The sequence below is a fragment of the Procambarus clarkii genome, chromosome 10, assembly GCF_040958095.1.
Source record: "Procambarus clarkii isolate CNS0578487 chromosome 10, FALCON_Pclarkii_2.0, whole genome shotgun sequence".
Taxonomy (NCBI): Eukaryota; Metazoa; Arthropoda; class Malacostraca; order Decapoda; family Cambaridae; genus Procambarus; species Procambarus clarkii.
This window is the reverse complement of record NC_091159.1, coordinates 23,103,110-23,117,841: the sequence shown is the minus strand read 5'-3', so window position 1 is coordinate 23,117,841 and position 14,732 is coordinate 23,103,110. Positions and strand designations below refer to the sequence as shown.

At 37.8% G+C, this 14,732-nt stretch overlaps 1 protein-coding gene across 2 annotated transcripts; it reads right to left on the bottom strand.

The window, feature by feature from the left end:
• Nucleotides 1–2,995: 2,995 nt before the first annotated feature.
• Nucleotides 2,996–12,112, bottom strand: LOC123746098 (transcriptional regulator ATRX homolog). Of its 2 annotated transcripts, none has more exons than XM_045727373.2 (6): nucleotides 11,914–12,112; nucleotides 10,915–10,976; nucleotides 9,145–9,375; nucleotides 6,940–7,105; nucleotides 6,570–6,677; nucleotides 2,996–4,798 (listed from the first exon to the last, which is right to left on the bottom strand). In XM_045727373.2, exons 1-6 carry the CDS (start codon nucleotides 12,012–12,014, stop codon nucleotides 3,766–3,768), a joined length of 1,701 nt encoding a protein of 566 aa, XP_045583329.2. In that variant the 5' UTR covers nucleotides 12,015–12,112; the 3' UTR covers nucleotides 2,996–3,765. The 2 variants fall into 2 exon arrangements, with proteins under 2 accessions (XP_045583329.2, XP_045583337.2); XM_045727381.2 differs by having other exon boundaries at nucleotides 6,940–7,093.
• Nucleotides 12,113–14,732: the final 2,620 nt, after the last annotated feature.

Below are 14,732 nucleotides of genomic sequence, written 5' to 3'. Positions count from 1 at the left end.
GCCGCGCTCATGAACGCTTATGATCATCAGCCGCCACCTTACTATTTAGTCTTAAAAAAGAAAATACATTGTTTGAGAGGAGTCTTGTAGAAACTAGTAGGAGTAATTATAATATAATGCTTAAAAGTTCAGTGCTTAGCTCTTATAAAAATCGTGAAGTTGTTGTTTAGTCAGTTTTTTTTTTGTATTGAGGCAGGTATTTTCTGCCCCTGATCCATGTATGACTAACCCTTCTGTGAGATGGGAATATTAGATGAACTTACAGCGGCTTGGTTTTGATCTACACTGTGTAATCTTTCATGTAGAATAGGGTAGCCACACATTGCTGTGTATACTTAAGTTTGTTAATAAAAAAAAGATCCAGACATGACAGGGCGGATCTTGTCAAAACTTTTAAAATACTGAACAATTTGAAGGATGTTGATCCAGACAATTTTTTCAAAAGGCCAGATATAATACAGACAAGGGGCAACGGTTTCAAGCTGAGCAAGCCACAATGTAGGACAGAAAACAGGAGATGCTTTTTCACCCATTGCGTTATAAACCTATGGAACTGCCTACCCGCTGAAGTTGTAAATGGCAAAACGCTGCTTTATTTTAAAATCTAGCTTGAACAAAAATCCTTAGTACAATGGAGGACCTTTGAAAAGCCATCGAATCCCTGTCCTTATCAAGACTAGTGGCCCTAATGGCCCTCAGGTAAATTGAGGTACATACTGTTAGTTTAATTTTATATATACTTTTTATTTTCCCTACAGTATATACAATAGTTTTCACATTCTTGTAAAATCACTATCACGCATAGCATTTCAGGTACGTCCTTAATCCTAATTTTTCCTGGACTACGACCTGCCAAATTGTTTAAACACCAGGTACCCATTTACTGCTGGGTGAACAAAGGTGTACAGTTAAGGACTGGTGCCCAGTCAATCCTCCCTGGCCAGGATACGAACCCAGGCCAAAGCACTCGCAAAGCATTGGGCGAATACTTTACCACTGTGCCACGGGGATTGCTGTTCATTATGTTTACAAATTGTATAACTATATAATTAAATTCATATACAGTATAAGCATGTGTATTTTCCATTTGTACCTGCAGGATCAACTTAGTAGCTCTTGGCCCCTGCCTTGCTAACCATCAGTTGTTTAATGTACTGCCTCTTGACCTAATTTTCTCTCATATCTACTATTACACACCGGGTATATTTCTCTCATACACACATTTCCAGGATGCAGCCCATAACAGCTGTCAAACTCCCAGATACCTATTTTCACACAGGTGAACAAGGGCATCAGATAAAATAAACTACACATTTGTTTTTGCCTCGACCGGGTTTGATGACTGGGAATCAAACCCAGACTGTCCTTAGGACTACAACACCCAAGTGCTATCTACATGATTGCGTTGCCCTATATTTATCTCAATTTACCAGAGGACCCCTCTCTCTCTAGTGGCCCCGACAAGAACAAGAAGTTGGCAGCCTGTTAAAGGTCTGCTAAAGGTCCTCCCCATTTGTCCTGATGATTTTATTGAGCTAGATTTTTAAATTCAACAATGTTTTCGCATTTATCACTTAGCCAGGTAGGTGGTTGTATGGCTTTATTATTATTATAGGCTTACATTATATGCCCGAAACGCTTTGCATAATAGTGGCTTTAGGCATTGTATGTACTAGCCCTATCTATAAATCTATCACTCTTTGTAAAATCTCTTGTATGTATGTACCTTACCTAAATAAACATTTGATTTGATTTGATTTGCTTATGACTCTTACCCATTTTCTATTCTAGTGTGGCTTACTGATCTTGAAACCATTTAAGCTTGAAACAATCGAACCGATTCAAACAAGTTTTCTGGATCCATGTCTTCCAAATTGTTTAGTACTGTATTTTAAGAGAGTTTAGACACCACTTATCCCGAAATGCTGCGCGTACTAGTGGCTTTACAAGAGTGTAAACATAGTACACAAACACAAACTCACAAACCCAATGTACCTTTTTGTACAGTATATAAATAAATAAAATAAATAAATAATAAACTTAAATAGGTGTACTAGACAAACTATACAGTCCAGCTACAAGTGAAAAAGCATTTTTTTCCAACATTTTGTGGCTTGTTGAGCGTATTGCTCTTTGTGAGTTATACTAGACCTTTTAATGAAATATTGATTAATGTCTTCTAATTTATTCAGTTTACTTTTAATACGCTTGTTTGTATTGTTAGTCCTGAGGCCTTAGTCTTTCTTATATGCGTTGGTTGAGTTACAGAATTTTTTTAGTGCGTTTATCTGTATGAAGGTGCACGAAGTCTCCAGGCTTAGATACAGTACAGTAGTCCAGGGGTTTGATTTGTACAACTGAATGAACACTTTCTTGGCATTAAAATCAAAGGTTGTTTGCTTATTACAGTCACCCCAGCCTGCTCTTCTAGTCATCCTGCTCCCATCTTTTGATTCCCGACTTACCTGAGGTAGCTGGGGTAGGGTAGGCTGGGTTCAAGTGTGGGTTCATCATCATCTGGTGGCAGCCTGGGTATGTGGTCAGAGAGTAGTTATCAAAAGAAGGCACCAAGCATGGTCAGTAAGTGCTATCAATGGGTTGCACAATGTTTCTCGGAAATTCATTGATGCCATGCAATATTCAGAGGGAGTTTGTATTTTGTAGGGTTTCAGAGTCCGCAATGCAGATGACACTTGTCATTGTTACTGGCTACAAGCTCTCCTTAAAACAACTAGAAGTAATGAACACAGTCTCCCTCTTTCCACAGAAAATACTAAGACTCTTGCCTTAAAAAAAAAAATCAACTTCCCCTATTTTCAAAGTCAATAATCAGCACATCGAAAACTACCTTGGCATTGGTTTTAACATTAAAATTGTAAATGAATTAGTATTATGTCAAATGTGCCATCATGGTTTTACATTACTCTACACCTTGTGAATAGATAAAAGTAAGAAGGTTTGTTAGGCATTAGAATTTCATAATCAAAGTACAGTACTCTTTTTAGTTTTAGTTTATATATTTATTTTCTAATATACAGCAGCCATCTATGCTTGAATTAAGACATTATTAACAATAAGTAGAATAAAATAACATTATTATACCCTCCAAACTGGTACATTTTATTTAACATATATTTTAATACATCAACATATTAAGTGGAAAAAGTGATTGAAGGCAATTCAAATAATTAAATGCCAATACCCAATTCATTATTCATTATTTAATTTTGCCAATTTATTTCCACAGTTTAAAAAATATAAAGTTGGTGGTAGTGCCACTGTCTACAGGGCTCGCCCAATGACCGTTACTAAGCTTGTAGTTTGTAACTGTTATACAGAAACATTAAACAAAATTTAACTTATTCACATTTTGATTTTATAAAGTTACAGAATATTAAAAGTTCTAAATTTTTTTTTTATGTCAAGACATATATATACATTCTTCAGCACATAATCAATGCAACGCCATTGGCTTTGTGATGTTTAAGATCCAGACCACAAATGTTAGTAATAAATTTGATCTGAAGTCTCCATGGCAGGAGTAATCATAGACATGCCCTTAAAATGCCTTTTACTCTGCCAAAATTACCGTAAATGAGAATAGCATGAAAACCAAAATATCATGACTATCAAAACTCAAAAATTTGCATGAATTCATCATAAGAATCAATGGTACATCAACAGCATGATTAACAGTGACTCCAAAGGGTAGAACTACAATTTCTGCATGATAGTGACAAGAGATGAGGAACCACGGATACTATATCAATAACTTGTTACAATATTAAAGAAATGATAAACTTCATCCTTATCATAAACTGCAACCTTTGTATTGCAAATTTTGCACGTAACTGGGTGAAATAACTCATCTTCACTACATGCAAATGTAACTTTTTTAGGTAATGAAGATTTAGTGGCACCAGTATGTGGGGCAACTACGGTGGGGGATGAAGAAATATTGACTTCACATGTTTCCTCAATATCCATGGCACTGTTTTTTTGACCCACTCCAGAGGTAGTCTGGGTAGCATCTGGCTTTATCGGTGGTATCTCTCTTCTAGTTTGAGAGTTCTGGGTACCATCTGGCTCCGCCTGTACTATCTCACTGCCAGCTTGAGAGCTCTGGGCACCATCTGGCTCCACCTGCAGCATCTCACTGCCAGTTTGAGAGCTCTGGGCACCATCTTGCTCCACCTGCAGCATCTCACTGCCAGCTTGAGAGCTCTGGGCACCATCTGGCTTCCCCTGCATCATCTCACTACCAGCTTGAGAGCTCTGGGCACCATCTGGCTTCCCCTGCATCATCTCACTACCAGCTTGAGAGCTCTGGGCACCATCTGGCTTCCCCTGCATCATCTCACTACCAGCTTGAGAGCTCTGGGCACCATCTGGCTTCCCCTGCATCATCTCACTACCAGCTTGAGAGCTCTGGGCACTATCTGGCTTCCCCTGCATCATCTCACTACCAGCTTGAGAGTTCTGGGCACCATCTGGCTTCCCCTGCATCATCTCACTACCAGCTTGAGAGCTCTGGGCACCATCTGGCTTCCCCTGCATCATCTCACTACCAGCTTGAGAGTTCTGGGCACCATCTGGCTCCACCTGCAGAATCTCACTGCCAGCTTGAGAGCTCTGGGCATCCTCTTGCTTCATCCTTTGTTTACTTTTATTTTTCTTCTTGTTTTTATAAAAGTCACGCTTCTTTTGGTCTTTCCTCGGGAACGTCAGATTCTCCATCATGTTCACATTGCAATTAAAAACAAACATCGCTCGATACTGGTTGTGATATACCTCATGTCTGAAAAAATAAGATGTTTTATACTTAATCTTATTTATGCCATACATACACATACTACCTATTCCATCATTGTTATTAATTTGTTAGTGTTAATTCAACCTCTATGGGAGATTTTCCCCATCTTCAAATTTGGATAAAATACTAAATTAATGTAGCTCTTGCTACTAAAGCTCTTGAAAGTAATAAATTGTGTAATTAATCATGTATCCTATTCACAATTATTAATAATAATATATTACTAAATAAGAAAATTAGAGTAATGAGGTGACTGGAACCTGCAATCAAGGAACTCCCCGCTTACCTCTGTAACATGACAGAACAAGTTATAAAACCTGGGATTTCACTGAATCCACAGGAACTCTGGAGGCTTCTATTGAAGCCAGTCCAAGTTTTACATATAACCCCCAAGCATTCCAGTGTAGGTTAAGTAGTTCATCAACTAAATGTTTCAGCTGCAGATACACAAAGAAATCAATCTAATCACAATCTATACACAATCCTATTATCAATAAACCCTTTGTTTTGCATCTATACTTTATATAATAATAATTATATAAAGGTGAAGAAAAGATCCAATACTTGGGCAAGTGTATTATTAAATCAAATTTTTGGATGAACCTACATCCTTTATCAAAGGATGTGTAAACAGTGTATTGAACAAAGATTCTAAGCGCTTGCATTTGTGTCGGGCAGAGTGCTTCATGTGGCGTCCATCATTAGATGTTATGATTATGCTCCCCCAGGCACTCTCTAAAGGATGTTGGAATTTCTGAAGCATGAACAAATGTCCTGGATTCTGGGAACTGTAGGCCAGGTACCACAGGAACATTATCCCCCATTCTAAACCCAAACAAGGTCTGTGTTTATATGAATTAATAAAATTTGCTAATTTACCTTCATTAAGAATAATTTTGCAGTTAATCGGATCATTTTACTAAATGATTTGTTGCCCTTTATCATTTCTATAGAATCTATAATTACCCCTTCTAGTAGTTATCTCTCTTTTATATTTGAACTGTTATATACATTTCTACTATAATTGAAATCCCAACAATGGTTAGCAATGGCATTATTCCTATCAAATTTCATTACTGCTTTCTTGTGTTCATCAACTATTTCAATAAACCTTTGCCCGTGTCTCCAGCATACGATAAATTGCAATCGCTGCAATTTACCACAAACACCATTCCCTACATTGTTCTTATTACTACCATTATCAACGTTACCACCGTTACCTCTACCCTCGTTTCTGATATTACCTTCACTAACACCACTCCTGCTGTTATTATTAACACTGCCACATTCTCATCAATATTCCTATCGTTACTCCCGTTGTTATTATTGTCATTATCGAGTTTGTAATGGAAAAGTTGTTTCCTAATCATAGAGAAGTATTGGGTCTTTTCTTCATTTTCAGTCAAGCAATATGGTACTGTAGTAAGCTTCTTGATTATTATAATATATATATATATATATATATATATATATATATATATATATATATATATATATATATATATATATATAAATTTGTATTCATAAAATATGCATAAACACATATTAAAGAGGTATATTTGTGGGTACAGGGTTGTAGATTTAATAAGGTCACTAATACTCTAGAACATTTATGGCCGGGGAAAGAACGGTAAAGTGTTAATAACATTTCCATCTGAAGAAAGAGAAGCATCATCTACACTGAAGACGTCTTCTATCAGTTTGGCATTTTGACTCTACACTGCTATCAGAACTTGGTTCTTCCTCTGTACCTTACCTCTGGCAATCCATACAGAGTGTAGTGAGACATGCTGGACAGTTGAGCACTGCATCACTACGAGGCAACTTCTGAGGCTGGCTGGATGTGTCAAGTTGACTTGTGGATCTGTAAATATCACTGTGTAATAAAAAGCTTCAAGACAATTCATTAAACAGCTATAAACCAAATTTCAAACTTTCAAAATATATAAAATAAGGAATAGCTTTTGAGGAACAACCCTCATTACTATGCAACCTAAATTCCAACAATGTTATGAAAGTCAACCACAAATGCTAAATTCTGAAGTCTAAATATGCAAAATAAGTTAAACAGAGAGTGAGTGAGAGAGAGAGCTATAAATGATGGGATATAAAGTTTAATGATTTACCTCTTTTTTTTTGGTTGATAAGATCTCCTCATCTTGTCTACCCATTCCTGATCTTTATCATCCATTGTCGGGTCATAAAAAAGCTCATCGTCTGTCAGAATTCGCCGCTTTTCCTTCTTCTTGCTTTTGAAGGCTCTGTTTGAAGTCTCAGCAGCTGCAAATGAAACTAATACTAAAGTTCTACTTGCAAAAATAATTATTGGCCACACAGCACTCTGAATAAACTATTTCTGCCATATTCCCTCCCTCCCTCCCCCTCAGTGGATCCTTTCAGTTTGTCATATGTATTCCCCTCAGCAGCTCCCTTGAGCTTGTCATATGACAAGCTCAAAGGAGCTACTGAGGGGGGAACTCATATGTTGTCATTGTGACTCTTCATGTATGTTTGTTTATACTCCAATGTCTCAAAATGTTGCTTCCATGCTTAGATATCCATCTTAAGACCATCAAGATGGCCATCAAGAGAAATTTGGTGACTTTTTTTTAACAAGATAATCCAAAAATTTAAATTGCACATAGTGTGTCTGAACCCCATGTAGTGCCAGAATTACACATTCAACTTTAAAAGCATGAGTAGTCAAGACTTATTGTCAGCATCATATATTACTTGGTGACTGCCAAACACTGTATTAGAGATAACATTTAACAGTGTTATTATTCCATAGATCAAGCATCAAGTGTAAAGGGTCTCTTAGTGCAGTTGGCTTCATTCTCGACTCAAAGTTGGGAATCCCAGGTTCGATTCCTGGGTGGGACAGAAATGGTTGGGCACATTTCCTTTCACCTAATGTGATTGTTCACCTAGCAATAAATAGTTACCCGGGAGTTAACAAACTTTTGGGGGTTGCATCCTGGGGAAGGCTAGTAGTTTGACCTTGGGAGGAGGTTGATTCAACCCTAAAGTATATACATACACATAGGCTTCCTGTTTCCAACAAAATTAATTATTATTATTATAATGTAGTGTCCCTCTTCACCCCCTTCCCCCATTTACTTTTTTTTAGACAGTAAAAAACCTTTTGTAAAACCTTTTCACAATATAAATTTTTGCAAATTTCTATTGCTCCCTTATCCCCTCAATGAGGCAGAAAAGCTCATGGAGATTAGAGATCAAGTCCCAAGAAAGAAGACAGGGCTGAGACATGCAGTTACTGAGGAAGAGCCCAGAAAATGGCTTCTGGCAACCCAAGACATAATGGTGCCTGCAGGTCTGCAGGCACCATTATGTCTTCTGCCCTTAGTCTAGACCAAGAGCGGAAGCCGAGATGTGGACAGAACTGAAGCTGGACAAACTAACCGCTCAATGGCCGAGGCATAAGCAGAAGAGGAAGCTAGCAGACACTTAGCCTAAGTGTCCCAAACACTAAAACTCCGAATCACAGAACAGCAAAGAATTGGGAAGAATGCCATCTCCAGCAGACAGGGGCACCGACAGCCTGTACTGCAAAGTACAGTCACACAAAATGGCAGCAGCCTGATAGGTCCAGGGTAGGCAAATGACACAGATGTAAGGGTGCAAGAAGCCCAGCACCCAATTAGCTAAATGATAATTGCAAAAGGAATGACCAATAGTGTTTAAAAACACAAAATCACACCCAGAAAAAATAGTAAAAACAACAGTACTGTATAAGGCAAAGAGGCTGATGGCAAAGCCATAACAATATAACCAAAAATGTAAGACTAAAAAAATAACCAACAGAGGCAAGGACAACATTATACCTAGATTGTCATGCCTATAGACAGGCATGCTAGGTACGAATGAGGCATCTCTGCTGAGTTGACCCCGAACCCCAATCATAAATGCCCAGCAGGGAAAAGCATAGGTAGCCAAGAATGTGAACAATCACTTACACATCCCCAAGTGTACCCTCAGATAAAATACAAAGCATCAACATGCACAGGAATCAGGACTAGGCACAATTACAGCATGTTAGAAAGCACACAGCTAACTACTACACTCCTCAACATAACTTGCAGTAGAGGTCTGGTGTAGATAACTTAATCAATAACTTATAACTTTAAATATACGATCCTTTGGTGAACTGAAGTAATAGGCATCAAACATAAAATACTGAGGTCAAGTAATGAAAATATGATAGGGACATGGAACAATGAGATGTATGATATGGAAAGTAAGATTTGTGTATACATCATTCTATATATGCCACAATGCTCATACTTTGCATGCTTGAATACACCACTTACCCTCAGGATCAGAATCATCCGAGTCAAAATATACATCATCGTAAAAGTTTGATGCATCCTCTGAAAGTTCCTTCTCTTTATCACCAAGTTTTGATCCTTGGCTACTTCTTGTTTCATTTGTGCTGGTCTGTGGTTTATTCTTGCTGAAGGATGTAGCGAGACGTTTCATAGTCTGTGAGAGCTCCGATGCCATTTCTCTCTCAAAATCATCATTGTCATCCTCATTACTAACTAGAAACAAAGCAAAAAAGGTAGACAAAATTAAAGTGCTTGTTTCATGGTACGTACAGTAAAAATAAAATGATGAACAAAGGAAAAATTTTTTTTTTACACAAACTACTTTACATATACAAGCATTATTACATAAACAAAAGAAATAAAACAGTACAGTGTAGTATGTCTGCCAAGATGCCCAAAATGTGAATGCACGAATATCTGAGACATGGAAATAAGTTTATACTCTTGCAATCAGGTGATGGTAGGCATGGAAATAAGTTTATACTTTTGCAATCAGGTGAAGTTAAACCAAATATAATGATCTATGAACACCAAAGATAAATTTAAAAAATATAAAAAAATTACTGGAAAGTATGCATGAGTTGCATTCAACAATCCACCAAAGTTACCATTTCTCATTTAATTTTAAGATTTCCCCTTAACACATGTCCATATTCTCTCTTTTCTTTTTTTACATTATGCCCTCTTTAAAAGTTGTACTATCATTTGTTAAATTTGTAGCTTTCTTCTTGTTTGGCATTAAATGTTGTCACACAATTTCCTTGCATAGCAGGGTAAACTGCCTCTTCCCTCTCACCTTCATCGTTGACAGCTTAGTCACGACAAATATTCAACACCATCAAGAATCAACAAATCTACAAATACGTATGTTCTGGGGTTCCAGCCAGTGCTAGATGCACTGTCTAGACAACACTTCCCCTTCCTTTCTATGCACCGTCACTTACACACCTCACCGGCAGTAGTTACCTTGCCAGCTCCTCGTTCAAAGTGACATTACCGCAGAATGTGATGTCACCAGCAAGGGATGTGCCCCCCGACCTGCATCATCAAGTCAGTCTCTATCAGTGCCCTCCATGGGGTCAACACTGTCCACAATCTACCACCAAGCAGTTTAGAAACGGCTTCATGCACAGGTTGGTGTTTTACATGTACTCTTTCGTATGCCTAGTTCTTCTTATTGTACAAATTGATTAATGTAACTTCCATATGTACATATTATTTTTTGCTATTGTTTAACAGCCAACGATTGTAAGTTAAGCATTGATGTAAATTATATGTTCTTTATTTTACCTTGAAGAAAATTTATATTTTTTTCCCCGAGTTTTTAATGCTTGCCCACTTTTCACACTGCAAAGGACAATGCAGCTTTTTTTTCAAATTGGATTCAAACCTCATTGTTCATTTGAAGAGAAACATTGGAGGTAGAACTCCTAAACCACAGCCACAGTGCATGGGGGACAATGTGTGTAACCCCCTGATTGGGCTTCAGTGGAAGTCTTGGGATCCCTAGAGGAATCAGTTGAATCCCAGGTTGCATTGCTTTTGAGCATGTTGTGGTATAGTGGTCTAGAAAGTGGGATTGGGAGTACCAAGTGTGTGGGTTCGAATTCTCCTCATGGCTCCTACTGATTTTCTCATCGATACATCACATTAATGTGATTTCATTGTGCATAAACATAGGTTGCAGCTTGCACACAATTACAGTACTAAGCTTACAAAAAATTATCTTTAATGAAACTGTTTATTACTCACCTTTTTTTTGTATTTTTGTGGATGCAGGTACTATGAAAAACTTTTCATCATCTTCATCTGAACTGTAAAAAAAATACCTTTAAAGAAAATGTATTCACTAATATACTACGAACACTGTTACATATTTTCTAGTGAAAGCTGGTAAAATATTTTTGCAATTAAACTGTGTACAGTAAATTTTATACATTACTGTACCAGTACTATCACAAAAATTATAAACTTTAACATTTCTTCAATTAGATATCATAATTTTTCCAAACTCATAAGGAATATACAGCATTAGTAATGCATCAAAGAACTCTTCTTCATGAGGTATCTGATATTAATTACTCAGTAATGTAGCAGTATCTAGTAACTTTGTGGTACCATAAGATTTCACACCTGACTGTCTTATGCATATCAATATGCTATATACATTATATTTAAAGCATACAATAAACAAGAAATTTAGATGAATGATAAAGTAAATATGCATTAAAACAAACTACAGCACTCTGTTCTAACACAACTAAACTTAATCTAAAAACAGAACCTACCCGAAATGCTGTGCATACTAGTGGCTTTACAAGAATGTAAATACATCGTGCTATGTACTCTCATAAACCCAATGTAACTTCTTGTATATATAAATAAATAAAAAAATAAATCTTAAAAAAAAAAAAAATTAAAAAATGGTTCATTCCAGAACCAACCTTCGCTGTGCAAATATATTTTTGATTTTTTTTCTACATAGCCTAGGCACTAGTTTCAGGTTAAATTTATTCATGCCTGGTTTGACTATTAAGTCAGGCAAGCCTAAGTTTAATTTGATACAATGTAGAGAAACAATGAAAACAGTTGGAGGATGTACAAATTCTCTAGTACTAAGGAAATAAAAAATTGAAACATTACTGCAGTTGACTATTGCCATAAGATCTGCTATTTATAATGGAACTAATGTGGGTAGGAATTTAATGAAGAAAATGTAATCAAATTATAAAAAGGGCTGATGGACGGTACCTGATACATTTCGAGCTGCACAGAATATCGTCATCATCGCTCAAGTCACAGTAATAATCGTCATCGCCCTCGGACCTCTTCCCAAACAGCGATATATCCATCTTGACAAGAACCACAGAGCCCTTAAACGTCTTCACAACGCTGAGATCGTGACGTCTCCGCCACCAGACGTAAACAAATGCTGGAAACGGTCCCTCACATTACCAGGTACCTCGTGCATAAACGATTACACTGCCAAACGTAGCCTGCACTTATCATAAAAAGGATAGAGTTAAAATATAATATTTTATGAGTTGCCTAAACTATATGTGCTGGTAAAAGGGGTTAAATTTAATTTTCCGATGTCGAGGACAGGAAGCCTATCTTCAGGCTTCTCGAGGTCCTCCTAGGTTAGAATACAATCCTCAATAATTGATTAACTCCAGGGTACCTATTTAACAATTAGATGAATATAGCATCATTTGAAAGGAAACGTCCCCAACCGCTTCTGTCCTGCTAGGGATTGAACCTTGGTCCCTCGATTGATAGCAGAGGCGAGGCAAATAGTACAAGAACGCCATCAGACCATAAAAAGTCTGAGACAAAGTGAATCTTACGATAGCTATATTCCCCCTATTATCACTGTGCCACATCGCTAATATTCAAGTAATATCCAAAGATTTATTATAAGTAGGTAATTAATTATTAGTGCTAAGATATTTAAACAAAAATCTTAAACTAAGTAGCTAGGCCTATCTCAATGCAGGCGATGAGTCACAATAACGTGGCTAAATTATGCTGACCAGACCGCACACTAGAAGGTGAAGGGACGACGACGTTTCGGTCCGTCCTGGACCATTCTCAAGTCGATTCCAGCCCGTCGATTAAGCCTATCTCAAATTTTCCTACTGTAGATACATTAGTGTTAGTGTATAAGTTGTCTGTAGGCTCACACTGCCTTCACATAAAAATTATACCTGTTGTATTTAGTAATTCATATAATTCATTGTGTCGGGGGACTCAGTGCATATAAGAAGCCAGGCCGCCATCTGATTGAGGATAATCCCTTTCTTTGGGGGACACAAGGGAAGACATTATAGTGTATTATAAAAATACATTGACTCATATAAGAAGGATGAGAAGATGATACGATATACACGGGAGACATCTCCCGTCACGCAGGGTGCAGTCGCACCTCCACAGATCTCCAGTATCATCTATTGATACTGGTAATGGCTCAAAAGGACCACCACTTACGGGCTATTCATGCCCGTGCCACCTTTTGGGTGGGTTAATCTTCATCAATCAATCGATACGATATATAATTGACAGGAATTGCAAGCCTTGCAGTGAAAACAGAAGGATTCGTCCTGTCATTTATATAACAACTCTCGTACATCTTGCCTCATTATGAGAAATAACATCTCTGCCTCCTCGCTGCAACCCATCCTTCGAATTGACAGTACGTTTTAATACTAAGTGTAATAAGTACATTTTCCGACTGTCATACATAGTACATAATTGCACTTATGGGGCTGTTACATTTACTTCCCCATTTTTGGAGGACGGGCTGGAAATATATTGTACATTGGAAATACCACGAATACATTGAGTAGACTTACGCTTCATTTGCAGAAGGGAGGTATCAAGGAACATCTTTCTCAACACCATCCTGAGCCGCCAAGACAGTGAAATATACGACAATAATCACACGCACCGACGATTGTAGGAGGCATCGTACGCTTGAGGCTGTGTTCATGCGGAAGCTGACACCAGTAATCAACATCCAGATGAATTCGACTTCAAGCATACAGCTGTTTGATGGTCCTCCATTGACCCAGAGGGAAGATAGCAGACCTGGGGGGATAGCTAGAAGCCGGAGTAAGGCAACAATCACCTCACCCTATCCACACATAAATCACAATAGCGTGATATATCAAATGAGCAAATCCACAAGGGCAATGATGAGGGTTCGAACCTACGCACGGGATGTTCCCAGACGTGCCATAGTCAACTGTACCATCACATGGTAAAAGGACCATGTGGTGGTACCGTAAAATTACTCTTTTACGTTGCCTTTTGGAACGTAAAAGACCTGCTGCATGGGTAACAGCTTCTCCCCCCGTATCAACCTACCCTGGCTTTGCGCCCTGGAGAGGCCACTCCAGACTGACAATCAGAGCGCAACTCCATAGTCTCCTGAGACTGACGGATGCCTACAAATATTATTCTTAAGAAAACAAAACTAACTAATCTCATTAATTCACATAACCACAGATATCGTGATATCCAGAGTCGGGATAATAGTTCCACAGAACCCTGGCCACAGTTCCCAGAAATCAGGATAATTGAGTATTCTTCTGAATACTGAATATGCAATGCGTTTTAGTGGCTTTAGGTATTGTATGCACCAGCTCTATCTATGACTCCAACATTACGGTTGTAACTCATCATCTATGTATGTACTTTTCCCGAATAAAAATTTGAATTTGAATTTGAAACGTTGGCATCCGTTGCCGAGTCCCAGGAAAGCATAATCAAAATTTACGTCATTAATCATAATGATGGATGCCAAGTGAAGCGCTTTGCTAGAGTCATCTTTTTTACCCTTGTTTTACTTGTAATTACCCAACACAAAGCCGCTATTAGGACAATATCCAACTCTGGCCCCAGACATCACTCGGTACCCCTACTCAAATCTCTAAATATGTTAGACATTAAGTCACTGCACATTCTCTCATGTGTATTATACATATATAAAACGCTAAACTATAATGCCAATCCTGATCTCAAAAGCTTCATAGAAGGTTGTAACAGAACCCATGAGCATCACACCAGAA

What these genes read in the sequence shown, in the direction of transcription:
- LOC123746098 (XM_045727373.2), bottom strand. Translation starts at nt 12,014, where the DNA reads ATGGATATATCGCTGTTTGGGAAGAGGTCCGAGGGCGATGACGATTAT. An exon ending in TGCAGCTCGAAATGTATCAG is followed by an intron (nt 10,977 to 11,913) that starts GTACCGTCCATC and finishes TTTTTTTTACAG; the next exon opens with TTCAGATGAAGATGATGAAA. An exon ending in CACAAAAATACAAAAAAAAG is followed by an intron (nt 9,376 to 10,914) that starts GTGAGTAATAAA and finishes CTTTGTTTCTAG; the next exon opens with TTAGTAATGAGGATGACAAT.